Source organism: Condylura cristata, unplaced genomic scaffold, assembly GCF_000260355.1.
Source record: "Condylura cristata isolate star-nosed mole 26May11 unplaced genomic scaffold, ConCri1.0 scaffold00009, whole genome shotgun sequence".
NCBI lineage: Eukaryota > Metazoa > Chordata > Mammalia > Eulipotyphla > Talpidae > Condylura > Condylura cristata.
In genome coordinates, this window is record NW_004567110.1 from 48,211,387 (window position 1) to 48,236,555 (window position 25,169).

Consider the following 25,169-nt stretch of genomic DNA (forward strand, 5'->3'; position numbering starts at 1 on the left):
CGCGCTCTCACCACTTCTTTTAAATCTAACAATAGTTAGATTACAATATTTGGTATACATTCCATATGTAGCCAAGATTTAAAATACTGAGAAATTTCATGTGAGATAAACTTTGTTAAATCTTGTTTGCCACCTCAGTGGACGAGGGAAAAAAGGGGTGTCCTAAATTGTCAACACTAAACCAGAACCTGATTTTTTTTTTTTTTTTAAAGGACTGCTTATTGAGGGATTAGAAAGACTAATGCACTTATCTGAGAGTCCATGGTAGCGGAGCAAGGATTCTAATCTCCATTCTTGACATGTTCCTGCCTCTCTTGAATTTCTTGAACACCTGGTCTTGAGACCTCAGTTTGAGGTAAAATAAGAAATCAACATTGGTAAGAAAAATAATTTATTTCTGTCAAGAAGTAAGTAAATCATATAAATTAGTGAACTTAAGACTGCCTCATTAGTACAAAATAGAGGCAGAAAGATATAACATTTAGTGTATGACTCAGAATAAAACCAGTTATGACTGCCATCATTTACACTGAATCAGTAGCTATATATATGAATGATGTAACTAACACATTTGATTTCCATTAACATAGCAACTGAAAGCCATAGCTACAGAATATCTAAATGATTTATTTTAAAGAAATAAAACAGTGGCTAATATACATATAAAAGTATCCTGATTTTACAGTACTATTAAGACACTTGTGTTTTATTCTCCTTATCTTACTGACAAGCAGAATTTAAAATAATGCACATATGGTAGTTAATTCCAAGGAGGTTTATTATCCTTATGGCTAAATCATTCAAAAATAATTCTGTGCAATTCTACATTATATAACTTAATCATAGCCTTTTATTTATGTACATCATATACATCATCATGGAAAAAATACCTTATATACAAACTGAATATAAGTAATTCTCCAGGTAGGGGCATAGCACACATTAAAGATTTCTGGCTTGACATTCACCTTAAAAGGCACTGCTCTATGTCTAACAGATTTATTTTAACCATGTGCAGTAGACAGCCCCTGCCAACTTAAAGTGCCTGGTTTTCTAGGAATATGCGGCTGCTCCTGGTTCAGCTGTTCTGCCATGAATTGCTTCAGTGTTTCTGATGTGCCTGGGCGAAGCCACGGCTCTGTTGCTACAGAGTTTGATCCATCATCACCCAGTTGCTTCATGATGTCATCTGGGTCAATCAGTGAACTCTCATCATCTAAAGGAGGCAAGAGACTTCACTCAGGTGGCAAACAGGTAATACACAGATCTTTAGTGTAACTCACTACAACCTGAACCTGTTCTAAGCCCTAGAATCCTCATTTTAGAGGAAGGAAAGTAGATCTAGAAAGGGGTCAAGTCAACAAAAACTGATGACCTCAGTAAGTGTGTCCATAGTACTGGTACCCACGGACATCCCTAGAATAGCAAAGGAGATTGTACCAACATTCTGACTGTAGAAAATCTTATTTTGTGTTATTTCCAGCAGAACAGTGAAGATATTTATCTTTTGGGGAGGGAAGGTTGAGGTGGGAGGAAGTGACCATTTTGGGAAAGCACCAGATAGGTGAAATTATTTCCTGTCTTATATCTAAGGACATTTCTACTTCATTAAGAGGGAGACCTTATGATTTATCCTTTAACTGCATTATACTCAACTTTCTGTATTTTGTTATTTATTACATATAATAGGAAAATCTGTCTTCCTACCCTGTGATGTCAGTTTCTTTTTTTTTTTTAATTTACATCTCCTGGTCTGTGAAGGATTAGCCCAGCAAAGAGAATTTAATGAGAATCCACATCGTACCAAAAAGATCCTGTTTGAAAGGACAATGTGTGAGTAAGAAAGCTTAGAGGTGATCCTTAAAATGTTCTGCTCTTAAAAAACACATCTCTGTTAAATATTCCACTTACTGGTTCTAAAGGCAATGGAGGAATAGATAATTCTCAGTAAGTGCCTTTTAGCTAAAATCAAAGCATTGCTTTCCTCTTGTTGCACATTTTTCAAGGTGTATAGTCCTGTACTGTCAAATTTTCGTGTCTGCTAGTACTTGGTATGGATATAATACCTTAACAGCTAAAGATGACAAGTACAGTTTTAATTTAACACAGTATAAGACATCTTAAGAAATTGCCCTTAGAAAATTACTGTAATATTGCTAAAGTGACTTGCCAAAGTAGATCATCCTACCATTTGTTAAACTGGTAATACAACAGGAGTAATAGCAGTTACTCCTATCAAACTGCCCCATTAACTCAGTGAACTAATGGCATCAACATAAAAAAAGGCGGCATAGGACCTCACTTGCTGCCTAAGGAAATTGTACTGGGCAGACAAACTTTAGCAAGCTTGTCACTGAAGCGTGGAGATACAGGTAAGCCCAATATCAAAGGACTAAACTTACAAAAAGAAAGTGCTAACCAGAAAGTTTGCTTTGTCCTGGTACAGACAGCTAAGAAAAAATATTTTCTTTGTAATACTACAAATATATAATAGATAGGCGACTGGTTATTAGAAGTTAACCTAAGAAAGGAAAATAAATGATACTAATCAGCATTACCCTGCTGAGAGCAAAGTTATTAATATTTACTTAGGATGCCCTCTTTAAATAAAAAGAATCTGTTGCAGACTTAATCCCCTCTGTTTACCTGTGTTAATAGGTTTATTCTGAAGGTCATTCAGTCTTCGTATTCGTTCCTCATTTCTCATTCTAAGTTGATCAATATTTATACTGGATACAGATTTTAAAGAGAGCGTGTCTGGTAGTACATTAGGATGACTGTTATCCTGTAGTTAGAAATCACAAAATTTCAGGAATCATTAACATGTTCTTGCCTTAATATGTATAATGAATAAAATTAAGTAAAAATTTGAACCATTTAAAATTACTGGTGTTTATCCATGCTGGCATAGATGAAGGTATGGCATTTATGATAACACAGAAATGTTGCCAGAATGTGTAAAGGTGCAGAATTAGACACAAAAGGAAAAGGCAAAGAATTGTACAATAGAAACAGGATTAAGAAAGACATTCTTCCAACACAGGATGCTAGGACAACTGATGTCCATATGCAAAAGAATCAGTCTTGGATCGCTATACCTGAAGTTGATCTGACCTAAATATAAGAGCAAAAATCGAAAGAAAACGCAGAATTAACCTTCATGATCTTCAGTTAAGCAACAGATGACACCAAAGGAAAAGTAAAAAAACTCAAACTTAGAAGTTTCTGTGCACCAGTGGACGCCATCAATAGAAAATAAGACAGCCGAAATAAGGAGAAAAAAGTATGCTACTCATACATCTGATAGAGGACTTGTATAAAGAATAAAGAATTTACAGTCAACAACCACCACCTGATTTGAAAATGAGCAAAGGATCTGAATATACAGATCTTCAAGAAAGACAAAGAAATGGCTAAGAATCATGAAAATATGTTCAGTATCATGTAGGGAAATACGAATTAAAACTACAATGAGCTACCACATCACATTCACTAATAATGAAGATACTAATGGGCATTTATTAATCAGAGGCAGAGAAACTAGGGCCTTCATCAACACTGCTGGTAGGAATGTAAAATTCTATAGCCACTTTTGAAAACAGTCCGGCAGTTCCTCAAATGCTAAACAAAATCATAATGACCCAACAATTGTACTCCTGGGAGATGAAGAAAAAAAAATTGTATACAGGCATATTTAAAGCAGTGTAAGGGATAAAAAGTAGAAACCACCTGAATAGCCATCAATTGTTGGATGAATTCAGTAAAAAACAAGTACTGACATGCTATAATATCTTAAGATTTGCAAGAAAAAAAAAAGTGACCATGTTATTATATATCCTTTATGTATGTCCAGAAAAGGCCAATCTAGTGATAGAAATCCCTTAGGGCAAGTAAGCAAGTTTCTGCCACCTGATAAAATTGTGGATATAAAAATCTAACATAAGAGCATTGAAATTTGTTCAGAACTCCCTATAGACAATGCTTCACATGTAATTACATATATAAGGAAACAGTTTAGAAATTCCCAAAGCTGCTTACCCAAGAAAGCAGTGATATTGTTGTAAGCTACATTAATAGTTCTGAAAAGCCTGTCTTTTTACTGACTACAGTGTAAAACAATTACCTATGTTCTACAAGAACATTGGTTTGATTTTCAGCTTTTGTAGGTGATACTGGTTAAGTTATCTGACCAATACAGAGATTACTATAACAGACTTTCCAATAAGTGGTTATCAGTTCCTTCTTGTCCCTTCTGCAAAATCCATACTCTGCAGGAAGAAAAAGGGGAGCTGGGGGGAAGAGTCTTGTGGCAGGACTAGCATATAAACTGTACATATAGATATATTTTCCTGTATCTGGGGATGGCTGTACACATGACTTCAAAAGTAGTCAAAGCAACAGTAACTTGCCCGTGGTCATTCAGCTAACTGGTGATAGTCTGGGTTTGTACCCATCATCACTTCATTCCAAGGCAATGCTCTTTATTGGATCACACCAACCTAGCACTGTCAGAACCAAGATCTCTAACTCAAGTGTAAAGGGAAAAAGGTAATTTCATACATACAAAATCCATTCCTTTCAATTTGTTTCTCCTGCGTTCCCTTGCAGAGGGCAGCTGTGGAAGAGGGAAGGCATCATCTTCAATGGTGGGATATGTCTCACCATAAGCACCTAGAAGGATAACACAAGGATAAAATCTTAAGCATCTACCATCTCAAAAATTTTTACTTGAGCTAAGTCAAGATTTTTTGGCCTTACTGCATTAGCTAGGATTCCCATAGTGATGTTGAGGCAACATTTACATTTAAGGTTATATTGAGAAAAGTTGAATCCTTATTGCCATTTTGTCATTTTTTGTTCAGTCTTTGTCTTTTTGACATCTCCCTTCTATATTTTGTTTAAAATAATGGAAATGGAACCTATTCACTTCTTGATATTTTTGTTTGAAGACTATACTGACTTGTGTATGAACTTAATTTATGGCTCATTATACAGTTTGATCTCAAACTTGTTCTGACGGGTCTTATTTTATTCCTCCACATTGTATAATTCGTCTGTTACCTAGATTTATTGTTGCTTTATAATAAGTACTCCTCAATTCTTTCAATTCTGGTTTGGTATTGATATACTTTTTGTTTTCCAGTGAAGCTCTTTACCCTCCCTAGATAAAGTTTTCTAAGTAGGAGATTTCTGAGTACTGTAAGTATCTCCTGCTTCTCCCTTCTCACCTGGAGTGTTTTCACTGAGAACTTTGTTCCCTTATTAGTGTTAACTCTTCTTTCTTATAGTGTGTATTTTTGAAACAGATCTGATATTATTTGGTTTGAAATTTCTTAAATAGAATTTCTATGCCTTTGTCTTTTCAACTTGTGAGTAATTTCTGTTACTTCAGTTATTCTAATTTTGGAAAACTGCAAATTATATTTCACGATTATTTTATTAGGTCAGTAAAACAGAATGCTCCTTTTTTAAAAATTACCTTACATAACAAAGAATTAGGTACCAGTATTTTAAGTATGGAGAAATGTATTTAAAAGAAGATTGATAAAATACTGCTATTTGCTTGTGTACTTACCAATAAAAGCACTATCAGATTCCAATAATGAATTTTTCAAGAAATCATCAGTGTCATCTCTGGGCTAAAAGAAACATGCATTAAGAAATAGTTTTCCACACGGTTCCAAAAATTAGCCAAAGATGATGGGAGAGAAACAGGACTAGCCATTTCCCACCTACACCACATTCCAATGCCTAGAAAACCCAGGAACTTAAAGTTAAGCATGTACAACTCCCACTGACAGAGAAAGCAACAATGGTGAGGCTTAATCTCTCATGTCTAAAATTCTGGCAAGCAAAGACTTTTACCTTCCAAACTCCACTCCTTTTTGTCACTCTTATGGTCTAAGTTAAATAAAACTAACTTTATTGCTAATGAAAATTCAACAGACTAGAAGCAATGAACCCAATTAAACATTAAAAGTCGTTAAACCATTGTTGAGGTTCATTTATTCTTTCAGTAAGTATGTAGTATGCACTTACTTTCTCCATGCTAAGAAGCGGAAACAAAGATAGTTTCTGCTGTGATACAGATCACAACCCACTATCACCATCACCAGTTCCAAGACGGATACAGTGTAGCACCAAAAGCTATCAAGAAGAAACCCTGTGCCACAAACCCACTACCTAAGGTATACTATCATAACCTGAAAACGGGGTACTGTAATATGGCCTTTACCCTTAGCGTGTGTTATTATTTCCAAACTTGGCCCTCCCTGGTGGCGCAGCAGGTTAAAGCACTGCACTAAGAAAATTTACTCCGCATGAGTTCAATCCCCGCCTGCCCCGGAGGAGATCCACATGGCGTGGCAGACCTCTCCTGACCCGCCCACTGCTCCCCTCAGCAGTGTACTTCGTCAATATGCCTGTTCTGCTCCCCACTCTGTCCCTGGTGAATTCTCTCACCCTCCGCATCTCTTGCCTGTACCCCAGTTCTGTATGAATAAATAAATCTTTAAAAAAAAATTTATTTCCAAACTCATCTTTTTCTCTGAATTCTCTCATCTGTCTACTCACCAATTGTTTTGTCTAATAGCCATCTCAAACAAGCCATATCTAAAACTGAGTTCCTAATCTCCCTCACTTCCAAATTTGTTACCCTACTTTTCTACCTCTGTAAACTGCAAATACTAACTTTAAACCTTATAGTCCAGCTCCGACTTTTGTCATATTCCACCCCATATCCAATATGCCAAAAATCCTATCAGGTCCCCCCTCAAAGTATTACTACAACAATTCCATTGCTCTCACATCAGTTTAAGTTATTGTAGCTAAATTATAGCAGTTGCCTACCCATCAGTCTATTCCCAATGAACCGAAGTCAGTGACTAGATTAAAGCATGAACTGAATCATGTCAGTCCTCTACTCAAAAACTTTGGAAGCTTCTCACATCACATAATCCTGTGATGGCTTCTGAAGTGCTTCAGTTTAGCCTCAACTCTACCTCCTTTGCTCCTTTTCACTCTTACTCATAACTCTCCCCTTGCTGGTCTTCTCCAAGCTCTTTCCATGCATCAGGTCTGTTCCTGCCCACAGGCTCTGCCTGAAATGTTCTTATCCAGATGTGTTTTTCAGTATTTCACATAGCCTTACACTAATGTTACATTCTTTGATAGCCTTACACTAATGTTACAAACTATTTGGTAAGGCTCTCCATGCTCAAACATTTAGGTAGAAATTATTACATTCTAGGCCTGTCACTAAATGCCTTTTAAACATAAATTAATCTTTACAGCCACTCTCAGAGGTATACACTAGTGTCTTTTATAGATGAGGAAGCAGACAGATTGAATAATTTGCATAAATCACAAGATAAAAATAGGCTGACTCAGACTAGCTCTGGAGTGGCGTTCTTAGCCATTACATTCTATTTCTCTGCTATTACATGAATATACCTCTAGTTACCCATCATACTGATAAGATTAGAATTCCTTCTTACTCCCAAAACAGATTCAAAAAGGTATATAGCTGGTTTCTTACCGTTCTGTAGTTTTGTACTTTAGCAGTTGGCACAGCATCCAAATCAACTGCAGTCCATAGACAACAAAAACAAAAGATTAGAAAGTGTCCAAAAACAAAGTTTATAAAAAACCACTTGTAACTACCTCTACTAGAAATTACTGCTCAGCTATCACATTTCAAAATGTGTTTAAATACTATTTGCTTCCTTAAATATAACCTAGTATTCATTCCAGTTGTATAGTTTTCCCATTCACATTAATAAATATAAAAAGTAAAACCAATGCAAATTTAAAGTTGATGTCTACAAAAAAAGAAAAATGCAGGATTCTCCACCATATTCTCTTATATTTGTATAATCTGTCTTAAAAGTTTGGAGAGTAGAGTTATAGAAGCTAAATTCCAGGAATCTGGGTCCAGAGGCGGAGATTTTAGATAGGTCCCAAAGGTCCGTATTAAAAAATTCTTCCTCACTGTTCCTCTAAATAGTGCTTTTTGTCCTTTTAAATACTACCTTTGGGAATAAGTAGGTTGACAACAATAGCTACTAATTGCTAACTCATTCTCCTGGACACCCTTAGTGGCCTAAAGGTTGGCAAAGATGGTGAAATGCATGTGAGGTCATGCAGTTCAACGTCGAAAGGGTCCACCAATGCTCCTTGAGGATCCTTGGTGACCACCCAGTCCACGCTCAATTACAGACTCCCACACAACTCTAGGTTTCTTCCTTTGCAGTATTCATCATATTTATACTTATTTTACTGCTAACTTCTCCAGTAAGCATAAGCTTCTGGAAAGCAGTAGCATATCTCATTCATCACTATGTCTCCTAGGCTCATATTAAGCACTCAGTAAGTATTCGCTAGTTATACAAAAATATTTTCACTTTTTAGGCTTTATGAAATATTAAAACCTAAACATCTCGTAAAGAAGTGCCCCATAAGGCACTGTTGTGTTTTCCCAACATTCCTTTTCTTTTGGTTCTTAGTTCCTGATTCAGATGTCTGAATCTTACCTAGTTAAGCTACTCAGTTTTTCTGGCTATAGAAAATAGTTCGGCTAGGCCTCTGCATGGATATGTGACTTCAGTCATGCCAGTCAAAAGACCTGGCTTTAAATCAATACAAAAGGTGAATAAAGGTAACGAAAACCAAACCATTGATACTATTTGAAATAGTAATTAATCTTTCTTACCTTCAGCACCATCTTGCATTTTCATTCTATTTAGTCTCTTTTGCTGCTCTCTTAGCAGAGCTTGCTGCTGAATTTCTAAACTGTGATGATCTCTTGGAGGATCAGGGTACATAAATTTCAAATCAATTCGTGTTTCGGAATCTGATGCAAAAATAAAGTTAGATGCACTTAACTAACTACATCTTAGTAAGATTTTATAAAACTTCAATATAAGTACAAATGAATAAATACAAAATCAAGGGATATGTATATAAATAATAGACCACCAATGTCAAAGGACTTCAGTCATAAAAACCAAAGAACATAAAATCAGTATTCTTATTTTTGGGGGCCCTCCCTGGTGGCGCAGTGGGTTAAAGCACAGCACAAAGAAGCTAAAGCCAATTCAGCATGAGCAAGATCCCCACTCCAGAAGTGACCCATATGGCGTAGCAGACCTCTCCTGACCCGACCACTGCTCTCCCCTCGGCAGTGTACTTCGCTGATTTGCCTGTTCTGCTCCCCACTCTGTCTCTGGTGAATCCTCTCACTGCCCCTGTACCTCTGGCCTGTACCCCCAGCTCTGCATGCATACATAAATAAATCTTTAAAAAAATAAAAAACTAATGCCTTTTTCACCAATGGATCAATATTATAAAGAAGCTCCCCCCACCCTTACCCCCAGACAAGCAGCCGATAAATGCACTGTCCATCCTACCTTCCCTCTCCAAGATGTCATGTAGAATATGCAGCAAGGCAAATAGCTATAGTTCTATCTAATTGGTAAATCACAAAGGTACAACTCAGGAAGCTCTGAATCTATAATCACAGTTGATCCCTAAAGCTGGAGAAGTAGAAACACAGCACCTCTCTTGTGACCTAGGACCTCAGCCTATCACTGCTATCACCCCAGTTAGAGCCCCAGCCAGGGAGCTAACCCACACACAGTATAACAGACCTCTCCTGTCTCACCCACTGCTCCCCTTAGCAGTACATTTTAATAGGTCTGCCTGTTCTGCTCCCCACGGTCTCTGAATCCTTTCACCCCCCCCCAACATCTGACTTATACCCCAGTTTTTCTACATATACACACATAATGAGAACATATTATCAGCCAATTAATACTTTAACTCCTGCATATTATCATGCAAAGAAACAGGATAAATGCAAATTAGCCAAATTGCTAGGTACTAGAGAAAATGACTGCCTAAAGATTTACATATGCCACAAATTCAAGAACATCAAATGATTAGAATAAAAATGTCAAAACAGTAATTTTTAAAATCTAGAGAACAAAAATGTAGTTGATTCATGTGAAAAGCCCTGAAAACATTCTTTTTGATCTATTTACTAAGTGTGCTGCTAGGATAAAATTTAAAGGAATGATCCTAAATATGTTAAAAAAATTAACATAAAAAAGAACTAAGGTATATGTAGTATGACAGTTCTATTATGAAAAATCAAGAGAAAAATAACATGATTATATTACTTTTTCAGAAAGAAGGCTTAGAAAATATCCAAAATATCAGTGTTTATATTTAGGCAGTTTTGGTAAGATGATTTTTTCTATCATTCTGTATTTTTAAAACTTCCTAAAATAGATTAATACTTTCAAATGTAAGAGAGCTCAAATTTTAGTTTAGCTGGCTATGTCATATGACCACATCTCCAACATCTGCCTCCTCTACTGCTGTTTAATGCTCCTTTTAAAAAAATTCACCAATATTGGACCCTCCCTGGTGGCGCAGCAGGTTAAAGCACAGCCACTTCCACATGAGTTCTATCCCTGCCCATCCCGAAGGTGGCCCACATGCACCTATAACACATATTTAAGTTCCTCAATACATTGTCAGTCTCCCATGAAGCTCTAGATAACCCTGGCAATCCTACTTCCCTCACAAGCCTTCTTTCCTTCTCTTAGTAAGTGATTATATCAAATCTTCTCTACTCTTACTTCAAGCCTATTTTCTCTTCCCTATTCAGGGACCATACTCTTTTTTTACATTCATTCCCTGTCTCTCTCTCTCTCTCTCTCTCATATCTTAAATCTCTTCTTTTAGTAATAGCCCTTCACATTAGCAGATTAGCAATTTCGTTGAGCTCCACAACCTCTTTCCTTCCTAACCCAGCTAAAGATTGTATTCCAAGGACTGTCTTATGTTTACTGCCTCTGATAGTCTGCCTCCTACTCAGTCTTCATTTCAAGTTAATTGACTTCTCATGCTGATTGAGTTGAGGTCACCACCTAAAAAAAAACTAATTGAGGCCACCAATGACCTCTACACCAATACCCCCTTACATGATTCCCTTCTCCCAGTACACTCATTTCTCAGCCCATATTCTCCTGCTCTTCCTCTAATCAGGATTTTTCCTTCTCAAACTCTGTCCTAAAGTTATCTTCCTCTGTTCATTTTTTAAATGCCACACCACTCTATATAATCTAATAAGCTCTCTTTAAAGGAAAATAGTGAGGGCCTTCTCTGGTGGTGCAGCAGGTTAAAACACAGCACTAAGAAGCTAAAGCCACTTCAGCATGAGTTTGATCCCCGCCCTGGAGGTGACCCACATGGCGCGGCAGACCTCTCCTGACCCGCCCGCTGCTCCCCTCAGCAATATACTTCATCAATCTGCCTGTTCTGCTCTTCACTCTGTCTCTGATGAATCCTCTCATTTACCAGATTGGTAAACTGAAGAACTAAAGTATACAAAAGTTTCATTCATCATCACTTGAATTATCATAAATAAATTTTACTTTAGAAAAAGGAAGCAATTGTTTTTGAAGATACTTCAATATGGGTAAAACACTCATTTCTTTAAAACAGCAGCATTCTACTCACCTCTATCCTTCAGCTCATTAAAGTCATGAATATTCTGAAAAGTAGTAGGGTCTAAGCCCTTGGGTGACTGTCTTCTGACTGGAGCCTGTAACCGATGTCTAGCCATGTCAAATATATCCATGGGATTCCTTTCTCTTTTCCTATAAATGACAAATTATGGTAAATGTATCTTATAAAAAGAAAACTTGTGTTCATATTTAACTCCTTGGTATCTTTCACCACAGTGTTACAGAAATTTAGTCTCATTCTTTTTTATTTCAATTCCATATATACAAAATAAGACATTAATATGGTCATTGTAGTCTTTCAGAATGCTCAAAGTGCCTTAATAGAAGAGTAGAATGGTTGAATTTTACCTTAAAATTGTTCATGTAATAGAAAGATCATACTTCTTGAGGTCAGAATAACCAAGATTCAAGATCAGCTATGCTAATTTAGCAGTTTGATCTTGCTTTCATTGCCTAAAAGTAGAAAATGTCTATTTCTTTTAGTCTTATGGGCATGAAAATTAAATATTACACACATACCAAGCATTGTATCTGACATGAATTAAGTACTCAAAAATATTGTCTTCTCTGCCTGAATTAGAAATTATAAAGCGATATATGGTATTAATATGCTTCCCAATACAATGGGTATATCCACAATCCCTAACATCAACTTTCAATGCTCCTTTTAAAGGAACTTGATAACTAATAATAAATTAATGATGTATTTCTGGGATACCTAGGAAATTAACACACTAGGCAGACTGCTTAGTAAGGGAGTGTTTTGCGAAAATTTTGGAGGAATAACAATAAGAGAGTAAAGGGATGAATGGTAGCTCTAGCCCTGAAAAGAAAGAAAACCAAGTTATGTTTCCCTGCTTCCCTGTATTTCTGACAATGTAGCCCTAAGTCACAGGTATAAAAAGAGTTGTCATTTCATTATTCACTAGATCTTGTATAAGCACCTAGACAGGAAATGCTGGGACCCCAAATGGACTATGGGAACTATTCTAAGAGTTTCATTTCTGGGAAAAGGTTTCACCAGGCCACAGTATTACCTTATCAAGGTTGACATAGAACTCAAACTGTGAACCACCCAGGACAATAGGAACTATAAAGGGAAGTCACTGAAAAAAAAAAACAAAAAAAAAAAACACTAGAAAGGTTTCTAAGAGGTCATTAAATTGGATTCCATTAACCCTAGTAGTTAAATAGGTTGCTGAGCTATGAACTAATTAGATCTTTGCATGTGAGTTGATTTGTGTTTGTTTTGTGCCTAGTACACAACAGAAATTTAAGAATGCAGCAAGAATTGATGAAGTTTTTTTTTTTTTTGGTGAAGATATTTATAATGTTGATTAAACTCTGAGAAGTTTCTAATCATGATACATATTTAAAATCACACCAAAGTAAATATATCTAACCAGTTCTTAAATTATAGTAAATCTAACATATTATCTAAGCTTAAGTTAGAATACAGCATTTGTAAGGTACTTTTAAATACATAATATATTATTCATCAGATTCTCATGGGGTAGAAATCATATACCATCTCTCTGCAAATGAGAAAACTGGAATACCTATATTTCTTAAATCAAAGAAAAAAAGTCTTAAATTTATGAATGAAAATAAAATGTCAATAATTCACTATGCTGAATTTATATGTATGTTTAAAATATGGAAAGCTGCATAGTTAAGCTATTTAAAATAAAGTTGAATATAGAACAACTGGGGCCTTCCCTGGTGGTGCAACAGGTTAATGAGCAGCCATAGCAGCACGAGTTCGATTCCCAGCCAAGGAGGTGACCACCTATATGGTGCAACAGGCCTTTCCTGCCTCATGCTCTGCTCCCCTCAGCAGTGTACTTCATTGATCTGCCTGTTCTGCTCCCCACTCTGTCTCTGGTGAATCCTCTCACTCCTCACACCTCTGGCCTGTACCCTAGTTCTTGTATACATAAAATCTTTTCATAAAAAGCATGGCAAAACTATATTAACTTCTCAATTACTCAGAAATAGCTGACCTACTATGGAAGATTATTCATTAAAAATTACAACCTGAATTAACATTTCATTATCCAGCTAGTTTATATCTTGAACTTTCTTCACTGTACTTAGCCAGAACATGCTTAGAGAACACCAACAAGTCTAAAATATATGAGGCACACTAAAATTCTACCACAAAACTGGATTAGAGTCAGAGGTATTTGTACTAACTTAATATACATACAAATTGACAGAAACAGTGCAAATTACAAATGGTATTCATACATAAACTAAATGTCCAGTTAAGAGGGCTGGAAGCAATGATACCCAAAGCAGCAAACATACCCAACACCCAGGGTTTGGTTTCTAGATACCACTCTCCAAGAACTGGGACTCCTTGGTGGAATATCTGATTCTAGGGCTGAAGGAGGGCAAGTATAAGATGATCTTGAAGCATCAAAAACAAAGGCATAGTGACATGTCAAAGAGACATAGGCACCAATCTGAAGGAGCTCCCTATGCTCAAAGCTGCAAAAATTTGAACATAAAATAACGTAGTACAGGATTATAAACCTAAGTATAAAATAAATACATGAGACAACAGTGAGAGTAATAAATTGTTGAATAAATCACTGAAAGGGACAAATCATACTTATAAAAGAGTCCTAAATAATTTATGCTGATAACCCCCTCCCCAGGAGATGGACCTAATTCTACCACCTTGCTCCTTTAAGTATGCTAAACTTAATGCTTCATCTCCAAAAACAGTAACTCTGTAGTAGAAAAATCTAGCAAAAAAAAAAATCTAGTTCTACTTTTACCAAGTAATAGAGGTTCCCATCCCTATAATGTAATGTGGTTATTATATACCCCCGATACGGAAGAAAGAACCCTGGGGCAAGGAGAGAACAAGACAAGACTAAAAAGACAAAATTTTATTTTTCCATATAGTGGGAATGTAAATAAAAGGCTAAAAACCTGGTAACCACCTGCTGCAATAAACTTATTTTGGCCACTTTTTTTTTTAACTAATTTTTTTTTCCATTCCTGAGTTATCTTTACATAGCTTACTATATTAGTTGCTATGGGTAAAGAATTACAGGCCCTGTTCAAACTAGAGCTATGTGCAGACACCTCCATGATATGTTCACTCTTTTTTTTTTTTTTAAAGATTCATCAGGAGCAGTAAAGGCAGATCATCGAAGTACATTGCTGAGGGGAGCAGTGGGCAGGCCAGGAGAGATCTGCCTTGCCAAGCAGATCATCTCCGGGGAAGGCAGGGATGGAACTCATACTGAAGTGGCTTCAGCTTTTTAGTGCTATGCTTTAACCCACTGCACCACCAGGGAGGGCCCGATATGTTCACTCTTAAGAATAGTGCCCTATAAATAGCAACAACAAATCCACTCCTGTTTTCCAACCCCATTTAAAAAAGCTACATAGACCCTTAGCTTCAGCACCTTATCAATAAAGGCTAAATCCTTGCCTGTTCTCACCAGTCTGTACAGAGTCCCCTTTTTAATCTTGAGAGGGTCTCAATAGTCCTTTTCCAGATTGGAAGCAGGAACCCCCTTGTCCAGGGGTGTGGGTGGGTCTGTGTACAGTGGCTGGTTCACTCCAGTGTATCCATCTATGTTACTAAAGGTTGAAGGGCTTCAGTCCCACTCCCTTGTCCAGAGATAATATGAAACAATTAGAAGGGTACTAGTGCTAGTTCTTCCCAAAACCTTAAACCCTTTCTAATCATAAAAAAAACCCATCAGAAAAACCCAGGTCAGGGAACATTCTACAAGATACCTCACCAATCAATATTCTTAATAAACTGTCACAGTCAACAAAAACAAGGAGAGACTAAGAAACTGGCTCAGACCAGAGGAAACTAGGAGTCATGACTACTAAATGCAATGTGGTAACTTGATAATTTGTATTGACTGGATCCTGAAACAGAGAGAAAACACTAGTGGACGTGATAAGGGACTAATCACAAAGATCAACAAAGAGCTGATGAAACTCAACCAAAGTTTGACCCAGTCAAAAAATGGACAGAAGAGGAAATGAAAATGGCAACAGGCATATGAAGAAATGCTCAACATCACTTGTAATCAGGGAACTGCAAATCAAAGCCACAATGAGACACCACCTTACACACTTTTAAAAAAACTTGCAACAGGGCCCTCCCTGGTGGCGCAGTGGGTTAAAGCACAGCACTGAGAATCTAAAGCCGCTTCCGCATGGGTTCAGTTCCCGCCTGCCCCAGAGGTGACCACATGGCATGGCAGACCTCTCCTGACCCACCCACTGCTCCCCTCAGCAGTGTACTTCGTCCATCTGCCTGTTCTGCTCCCCACTCTGTCTCTGGTGAAGCCTCTCGCCGCCCCTGAGCCTCTGGCCTATACCCCAGTTCTATATGCACAAATAAATAAATCTTTAAAAAAAAAAATAGCAACAACAAATGTTGGCAAGGATGTGGAGAAAAAGGAACTCTCCACTGCTGGTGGGAGTGCAAACTGGTCCAACCACTATGGAAAGCTGTGTAGCTGTGTGAAGGGTCCTCAGATTGCTAAAAATGGAGCTTCCATATGATCCAGAAATTCTACTCCTAGAAATCTACCCAAAGAACACAAAAACATTAATTCAAAAGGATACCTACAACTCTGTTTACTGTAGCACTATGGAAACTATTGAAATGCCCAAAAATAGATAGCTAGATCAAGAAGATGTGGTATATTTACACAGTGGAATACTAGTCGGCAATCAAAGATAAAGTCATGCTATTTGCAGCAACATGGATGTAGCTGGAAGAGATCATGCTCAGTGAAAAAAAGGCAGAAAGAAAAATAAAAATATGGATGGTTTCACTTACAGGAGGAAGTTAGGGGGAGGAAAGTAGGGAATCCAAATAAGGGGTCAGGGGAGGGGGGGGATTAATTATAGTAAAGTTAAAACAAAAATCAACAGGCAACTATAAACCAGAGACACTTTGTAGGTGGGTAGGAGGGGTAGAGCGGGGGGGGGGGAGGTAGTAGAGTCAAAAAAGGGGTGGGAAGAACACAAGGGACTATGGTGATGGTGCACAAGTGAACTGGTGGTGGGAATTTAATGGGGATTACACCCAAGGTGATAAAGCATGCATTGTATAAAAATGATGTAAAGAGTATATAAAATAATAAAAGACTCAGAAAACCTGGGAAATCAAAAAAAGTACGGAATTTAGTATTAATATTCCAATGTCACTTACTTGTGCCAAATGTTAACATTAGGGAAAACAATGTGAGAGAATTCTGTACTATGTACTGTATGGAAACTCAACTAGGTAACTTTTCTATAAACTGTGACAATATAAAACTACTTCTTTAAAAAGAAAAGAAACACTCTTGCTTTTAAAAAAAAGTGCAGTAGTTACACACTACATTAATTTTAAAACCTAATAAAAATTTGAACAATACTATTTTAGAAAACTTACAAGTCCTTTGGCCAAAAAAAAAAAAGTTCAGAAATTTTTGGTAGTCATGTTATTTTGCTGGAAAATAAGAACTTAGAGAAACAATACATCATTGAAGTCAAAAAAGCTTTAAAATGAAATCAGTTCTCAGTTCAACTCTGAATTTTTTCAATCCTATAGCTTTTGCCACTAAGGACTAAATTTCTATACCTGATTTTATAAAAGACTAAGAAAGAGAAACTTGTTTTTTAGAACTGCCTAGCCTCTCTTCTGGTCTTGTTTCAACTATCTCCTATCATGTGCCTTCCTTATCACTTATATAACTTAAACAATTTCTTAGCCTTTTGTCCTGTGTATTTAAGGTCCCAGATGTATTATTTTCCGTACATTGATTTCTATAGAGAGATGATCAATTTTAGCTTGAATGAAGAATGCCCTGCTGCCAGTTACTATCTGCACTAAGTGTAATTCTCGATTAGAAAGTCTTTTTTCTTTAAGACAATGCTACTTCTTTTCTTTTTTATCCTCCCTCAATTTTTGTCAGCATTATCATAACTTGCATAAACAAATTAACAGCAGTACAAAGACAATAAAATGATCAATTTACATATTACATATCAGATTAAATATTCATTAAATAGCCAATATTTTCACAGAGGCTTTATTCAACTCTTTTGGATAAATGCTTTATGAAGGCAATTTTATAAATAAAGTTGAAGAATGTTAATCAAAAAACACTGATTAAAGAAATTTGAAATTTAAATCTTAAAAAAGAAGTGGTAGAGCAGGGAGAAAAAAAAATCTATCATATAACTATAACTACAAGAAGACTAAAAACCATACCCTATTTTGTATTAGTTCCTACACTAAAATTTAATTATTTAGTGGTATTTCTTTGGGGGAGAAGATTATTCTAGTCATTACAATTTCATCAACAATCTGTTAAAAAAATTTTTTAATAGGCAAGCTATCTATATTCTAATATAAATTAATCCTGTTCCAAAATTGTTGAGTTACTGGACAGGTCTGTCTGACAGGAAACTGGACTTGATATCCTGATCAGAAAGAATTTAGGTAGAAAAAACAAACACAATCCAAAACTTGCCTTATATGAATGTCATCATCACTGTCCATTTGAAGCAACCGCCCTTGTAGACGCCGCTCTTCACTACGAAGTTGTTTTCTCATTTCTGACAATTCCATAATTACATTTTTTTTCTCTTCTGCAAATATCCATTGATAAGTAAAAAAAGACATAAGAATAAATGAATAAACATTAAAGCACAATCTAACAGAAAGCTAAAATGCCTAGAGTCACATAAAAAACTTATTTTTTATGTTTTATATATAGATCATGTTATGAATATCAAACTCAAAAACATTGTGACAATACAGTAATTTCAAGAAATCAAGAAATATTCTTGGGGGCAGGAGGCAATGAGTAGGAGAATGCAACTGTAAAAGGGCAGCACAAGAATTCCTTTGTGGGGATGGAATGTTCCTTGATTATTCAGTAGTTACACAAATTCTGCATGATAAAAATGACCAGAATTACACACAACACAAACATAACAAATGAGTACATGCAAAAATTGGTGAAACCTGTTGGTAGACTGCACTAATAACAATTTCCTGGTTGTAAGATGTTACTATCACTGAAGGAAGCTGAGGTAAGGCTAAGTGGAGCTCTATACTATTTTGGCAACATTTGATCCTGTATTTATTTCAAAATAAAATATTACAAAGAAAAATATTACAAGAATGATAATAAGTTTAATAGTTAACTCTACCTTCTGCACGAAGCTGATTTTTCCTGGCAGGTACTGGAGGAGACTGTGCCCTCGAGAGTGAACTTTCCTGTTTAACAATCACAACAAAAATATCAGTGTGTCTTCCCTACTTAGAAGGTTGAAAAAGGGTAATTTTTTGAAGCAACGACATGGGAAAGAAATCAAACTCCACACCGTATTATATATGAACTTACCTTTATATTTCCACCCAGTTGTAAATGGAAGGGTCATTATCCTATTCCAAAGTAATCCCTTCACTTCTACTCTGTATCATAGTGATTCCCACCTATTCCAACAATTACTCCTTTTCTTCTACTGCTTTCTCTCAAGCACCATTCTCTCAGCTTATGCTTATAATCTCTTTAAAAAATCTTACCTTTCCTTTTATCACTCACCATCAGCCATTCTTTCTCCTCTTCACAGTTAACCAAGCTCCCTTTAAAGAATAGCTAATGTGGCACTATCAGTGTCTACACTTTGCCATTCACTCCTTACCCCAGAGCTACTGCCACGGCTTCTGTAGCCTATCTTTCCTCTAACACTGTTCTCACTATTACAAAGTAATCCTCAAGTAATACATTCAATGGGTGGGTATTTTTAAGTCCTCCATTTCATTGGTCACTAGCAATTGATAATTTTAAGTACTATCACTTTGTCTGCTTCTATATCCACTGTCTGATTCTTAAATTTAGTAATTCCCAAGTGTTCAATCCTTAGCCTTCCCCAAACTCATCCTTGACAACTATAGTAATTTGATAAGCACCAATGTTAATGGTTTCCAAAACTATAAATCAGTCCACCTCTTCAAGCACAACCTGTATTTTCATACACCTCTTTGTCACTCTCACCAGAAACTTGTGACTAACTCCTACCAAACACATACACAATAAATACCACTATTTGTATCTCTTAAATATATTTTGTTACATATCCAATAGCCTATAGAACACTATAGATGTTCTGATCTCCAACTCCTCTGTCACCTTCATTAAACTTTTTTTTTTTTTTAAAGATTTATTTATTTGTGCATACAGAACTGGGGTACAGGCCAGAGGCTCAGGGGCGGTGAGAGGCTTCACCAGAGACAGAGTGGGGAACAGAACAGGTAGATGGATGAAGTACACTGCTGAGGGGAGCAGCGGGTGGGTCAGGAGGGGTCTGCCACACCATGTGGTCACCTCCGGGGCAGGCGGGAATCGAACTCATGTGGAAGCGGCTTTAGATTCTCAGTGCTGTGCTTTAACCCGCTGCGCCACCAGGGAGGGCCCACCTTCATTAAACTTTAACAGGCTACACCAAAACACAATGCATTCTCTATATGTGCCATGCAGCTTACACCTCCCTGATTTCTGCACCAGTTGAAGAAGTCTCCTTTCCTCCTCCTCATTATTACAAATTTCTACCCAGTTTACCAGACCCAATGCAAGGATCAATGCTTTTGGACCATTTTCTTGGCTCTTTTTTTGATTGTAGATTGGTCTAAAGGATAGGGGACTTCACTAGCATATCTACAGTTAAGAGAAGCCTCCATAAGGTACCAGGAAAAAATTCACAAAATTAAGTTTTGTCAAGAAAATTTAAACTGTGGTACCAAATACTGTCAGTTGTAAAAGAAGCAACAAGTAATTTAGACATCTAAGTTTCAAATTTGAAATAATAAAGCTAAGAATGGGGAATAAGAAAATCTTGCTCAGTTCCCCAAAACCAAAATAACTGATTGAAGATTTAACATATCAAATGAAAAAGGACACATAAATAAAAGAGTATACATAAATAAAATAATATACTTGAATAAAGGAACTTATGATGCTGTCAACTGAAGGAGGTCTTTGGAGTTTGCTTGCAATTTTGTTCTGAAGAGCAGGAACTACAGGAGATGGCTGTCTCACACGCTAAAATAGAGGAAAAAATTTTATATATATATGTATATATACAGATACATAAATACATGTACATAACACATGTATGTGTATATGCATATAGCCACATATACACTGTGTGTGTATATACATGTGTGTGTGCATGTATATTCACACACTTAATACTTAATAAAACCAGCTAAGTTTCACGTTACTATTACTTTTATTTGATAATAAACTATTTACCCAAAAATGATAAATTCAACTATAAGCACAATAGTTTTAGAGATCCTTATTAAAACAACAGGATTCTTATATTAGCATTAAAATAGTCAACAGGAAGGAAAGCTAACAAAACCAAAAAAATACAGCCAGATTTAAGAAATCCCCTCAATAACAAAGAAAGAGGGCAAAAGTCAAAAAATCCTTTCGGTAAAACAATATAAACAACTACTGAAATCTGTATCCGTGGTCACCAAGAGCATTATAGATGAGGGAATTATCCAGCTCACAAGAGTTCTGTAACAATCAGAAAACATAATAGAGTTTCACTTTATTGTGCCTAACTTAACATTAAAATCAAAACATAGAAACTCCCAACGAATTTTAGTAATATTACCTGGGTAAAGCAAACTAAAATTGTTCATTATATATAGCATAAAATCAAGCATTAGTTTCACTGGCAACTTTGATTACATTAGAAATACATGCAGGGAAAAAGTTATTTTTAAACCTTAGGTGACTACAAGCAGAACTAGTTATAAAGATAATGTCCACTAAAGGATAGTAAGCAACATAACAAGAAAACAGAAAAGAAAAAGGTTTTAAGGAAGCAAAAAAAGTCAGAAATTCAACTAATTTGATGGAAGTATTTTGGCTATTAGAAACATAGAAGATGTAACAGGGTAAAATATAACTCATTAAAAACTCTCAGGATAAAAAAAAAACTCCAATAAAATATAGTTAAATAATTTAAGTAGCAAAACAAAGGTAAAATTAATAGATAAAAGTATACATTAGGCACAAATAAATGAAAAACAAATGACCTTTGAAAAAACACTCTGAATAATGTGCCAAAAGACATAACAAATATAACAGGGAAGCTCACTAGTTTCTGTGAATACAATCTTTTTGTGAATCCTGCTTAGAAGAGAAATAGTTTGTATAAAACTATATTTCTGAAAACACTTTTCTTAAATTAAGCTGAGCTTAGCTTGTAAGACATACAGGGTTTTTCAGTGTGATTCAAAGGTCAACTGAATCCAAATCCCTGGATAAAATGCAGATTCCTGGATTGTCCTCAGACTTAGTAAATCAGACACTTTGTAGATGAAACCCAATAACTGCTCTTTTAATAAGTTTCCATTGATACTTACACATTAAAAAATTTTAAATGTAACTGAAATATCTGCAAAGGTTCAATTTGTTTTCTAGAGAGAAAACCTGTCTAGTAATTTTGAAACATGCACCCGTCAACACTGACTATCTCAGAAATATGGATTTCAAATCAGTCTATATTCGGCCACCAGTTTCTTTTTTAAATTTTCAATCCATCATAGCCAATGTGTAGAGTTAAGAATGAACTATATAAATGAAAGAAATTTTAGTACTACAAAATTCAAGCCCATTTTTTCCTCTGTTTCTTTTAACAATGTTTGTTGTAACTTCCCTTGTATAGGTCTTTTTACCTCCTTTGTTAGGTTTATTCCCAATTATTTAATTTTGTAAGATAATCATAGATTTGAGGTATACAGCAGGGTTGGGGGAGAAAGAGAGGCCAAATGATAAGAAGGAAGAGCACATGGGTGCTCTGGTGGTGGAACTACAGGGACTACCCCTGAGGAGAAAAATCAAATACTGTACAAAAATGAATGATGATGTTAGAAAATAAAATTAATAAATAATTAAATCAGAAATAGAAAGTGTGAAAGTTAAAAAAAAAAATTCAACCCACACCTTACCAGTCCATTCAAAAGACATAATTTTACTTTAACAGACTATTACAAAACTTTCAAACATTCACAATTGCTATTCTTGTCATGAATGGTTTGCTGGGGCTGGTACATACACCAACGGTAAGGTAAAGTAAATCCACTACACTAACTGGGTGAAAACTTCACCAAAGCCCAATGACATCTCTTATAGGAACTTCAGTGCACTGCAATCTAATGGTGTAGTAAAACAGAAGCAAGTGACTAAATGCACCTCCTTCACTTTCTCTCTTACACTACAACTCCACAATTTTCAGTGTTAAACTGGGTTTGTCATTTCTATCAATCTTACCTTGGTTTCTTCTCCAATCATAGTTTCTCTCTCATAATAATGCTGCAGTTGGAGATTATGTCTTTCTTCTTCTTCTTTCTTCTTTTTTTCTGCTTCTTTTCGTCTTTCTTCAGCTAACCGAATAAGTTCTTCATTTTTTAGCCTTTGCTTCAAAATAAAAAGACAGATATTTGTATGCTCCATGTATATAGAATACAGTCCACTCAAAAGTCTGCTGCCTTATTTGTCTGAAATAAGGCAGATAAAATTGAAGATAGTGTCCATTAATGTAAACAAGTTGATAAAACAATTATTAGTCAACTTTTATAATATGCTTTAGTCAGTCTAAATTATTTTTAATTTTGTAAGATAATCAGATTTGAGGTACACAGCAGGGCTGGGGATGTTTTAAAATCATTTACTTTTTTTTGGTCTTTCGTTAATAAAATAAAACTCAAAGTATGGATAGTAACGTGATTATTTCCTGAATATACTCTAAGGCTGGCTTTCTGTGTAAACAAGTATCTTTTCAAGTCAAAATATTTCACTTTAAATGGAAAAGTAGAGTAGGGGGGCAAAAATCACCTCCTCCTCCTTCTCCCTCTTTCTTTCCTGTTCCTCTTCATACTCTTGTTGAATTCGTGCCCTTTGTTCTGCAAGCCGTTTTTCTTCCTTTTCTTCTGCGATTCTTAGTTTCTCTCGCTCTGCTTCTTCTCTCTGTTTCTTTTCCTCAATCTAAAGAATTAAGCCTAATAATTATTTTCTAAAACCATTGAAAAGTCAAAAAATTGGTTAATTTTTCCCATTGTCATGAGTTCAAAGTTATACCATTTTTGCAAGTAAAAGTACATTCCTAAATTTTCTAGCTTTCTATACTTTATCAGGGAGGTAAGATAAGAGCTGTAAGTTAAATTCCAAATATTTGCAGACTGTCTAACCTTAAGAAACTTTCTCCTACTACTTTGTAACACGGCAAAAGAAGTTATTAATGATTATATCCCAAAGGAATACTCAAAGAACTGAAGCAAAACAATGTAAACAAAAATTCCTCCTATTTGAAAGGTACTCAATAAATTATATTAGTGTAGTGACTGCTACTTTTCTGTCTCAAAGATCCTTGGCCTGACTAAATATAGAACTAAAAATCAGTATTTTAGCATTCACTCATTCTTGATGTGAGAATGTCTTTTCCAGACTGCCTTTTCTTCTTTCTTGTTACAGGCAATATACTACAGGGTCCTTTTCAAGTTCAGTGACTCTGTGATCTTCAATCTGCTGCTGCCTGTCTTGAGTGGCCACCTCTGATTCCACTCTCTAAGATTATTAGCTCCATTAATTTGGTGTATCTTTAGGTCTTTTTGTCCATTCCCACTGTCAGTACCCTAGGAAGCCCTGGCTTGTAATCTTTTAAGTCCTCCAGCATTACATTCTAAACATTGTCAGAACAAACATCCTTTAAGAATACACACAGAAAGTCACTGCCTAATTTAAGAGTCCACAATAATTAGTATTAGAAAGATGACATGTCTGAGTAGACATTCTTTTTAAGAGGAGTTGAAGACTGATGGTTTTAAGTACCAAGCTAAGGCATTTGGACATTTTCTGTATAGGCTTTGAGTAAAAAGAATAACATGTGAGAATAAATAGAAGATTAACCAGACCACAGAATTAGTCTACCCAGGAATACAGATAACATCATAAAGGCAAGGAGAATAAGGAAAAAAGAAATTTTGAGTTCCTTATAGGCAATCTTTCTTCCATCTCAGATTCCATCTCTAATATTCAGCACAAGAATGGACAGAGTATGGGAATTTGGTAAGTAGGTATGCTTAATAAACACTGGCATCTCTATTATTTTAAGTGATAATTGTTTACATATGGAAATAGGGAAAATAATTACGAGATGTGATTGTATTTAATTTTTATTTATGATCTATTATTACTGAGTAAAGAACATAAATAATTTTGGGAAAAAAACTAGTTTTTCTACTAACACATAAGCAGCTAGAAAAATTCATCCTATGAATGAATTATTATTCTTTTAATATACCTCTCAAATCTAAAAAGGGAATAAGGGGATATGTTAGGTTAAGGTGATATGTTAAGTTAGCTTGATCTTTTAAACTATGAAATCATGATTAGTATAAAAAGTTTTAATTTCTAAAGCAAGTGAAATAATATGATTTTAATACTATATAAAGCTTCAAATTTATAAGTTAGACATTTTATATAGTTAAATAGCATTTTAAAATCTGTTTATCCTGTGGATAAAATTTTTCCAACTGTAGTTTACTAAAAATCTTGTAAAAATTTTTAA

General features: G+C 35.6%; 1 protein-coding gene across 5 annotated transcripts in view; it reads right to left on the minus strand.

Moving 5' to 3' along the window:
* Positions 1–227: 227 nt before the first annotated feature.
* CSPP1 (centrosome and spindle pole associated protein 1) overlaps positions 228–25,169 on the minus strand; it is an 81,430-nt gene continuing 56,488 nt past the window's right edge. For 4 of the 5 annotated variants that reach the window (XM_012723055.1, XM_012723057.1, XM_012723056.1 and 1 more), the window contains 12 exons: positions 23,438–23,587; positions 22,874–23,020; positions 20,519–20,623; positions 18,732–18,798; positions 18,047–18,164; positions 11,527–11,666; positions 8,711–8,851; positions 7,538–7,584; positions 5,576–5,639; positions 4,565–4,671; positions 2,647–2,785; positions 228–1,216 (listed from right to left, as the gene is read on the minus strand). In XM_012723055.1, coding sequence (XP_012578509.1) covers positions 1,005–1,216; positions 2,647–2,785; positions 4,565–4,671; positions 5,576–5,639; positions 7,538–7,584; positions 8,711–8,851; positions 11,527–11,666; positions 18,047–18,164; positions 18,732–18,798; positions 20,519–20,623; positions 22,874–23,020; positions 23,438–23,587 — 1,437 coding nt within the window. In that variant the 3' untranslated portion in view covers positions 228–1,004. Of the gene's footprint in view, positions 1,217–1,707; positions 1,815–2,646; positions 2,786–4,564; positions 4,672–5,575; positions 5,640–7,537; positions 7,585–8,710; positions 8,852–11,526; positions 11,667–18,046; positions 18,165–18,731; positions 18,799–20,518; positions 20,624–22,873; positions 23,021–23,437; positions 23,588–25,169 lie in introns of all 5 variants that reach the window. The other variant, XR_001145298.1, reaches the window with a different exon arrangement.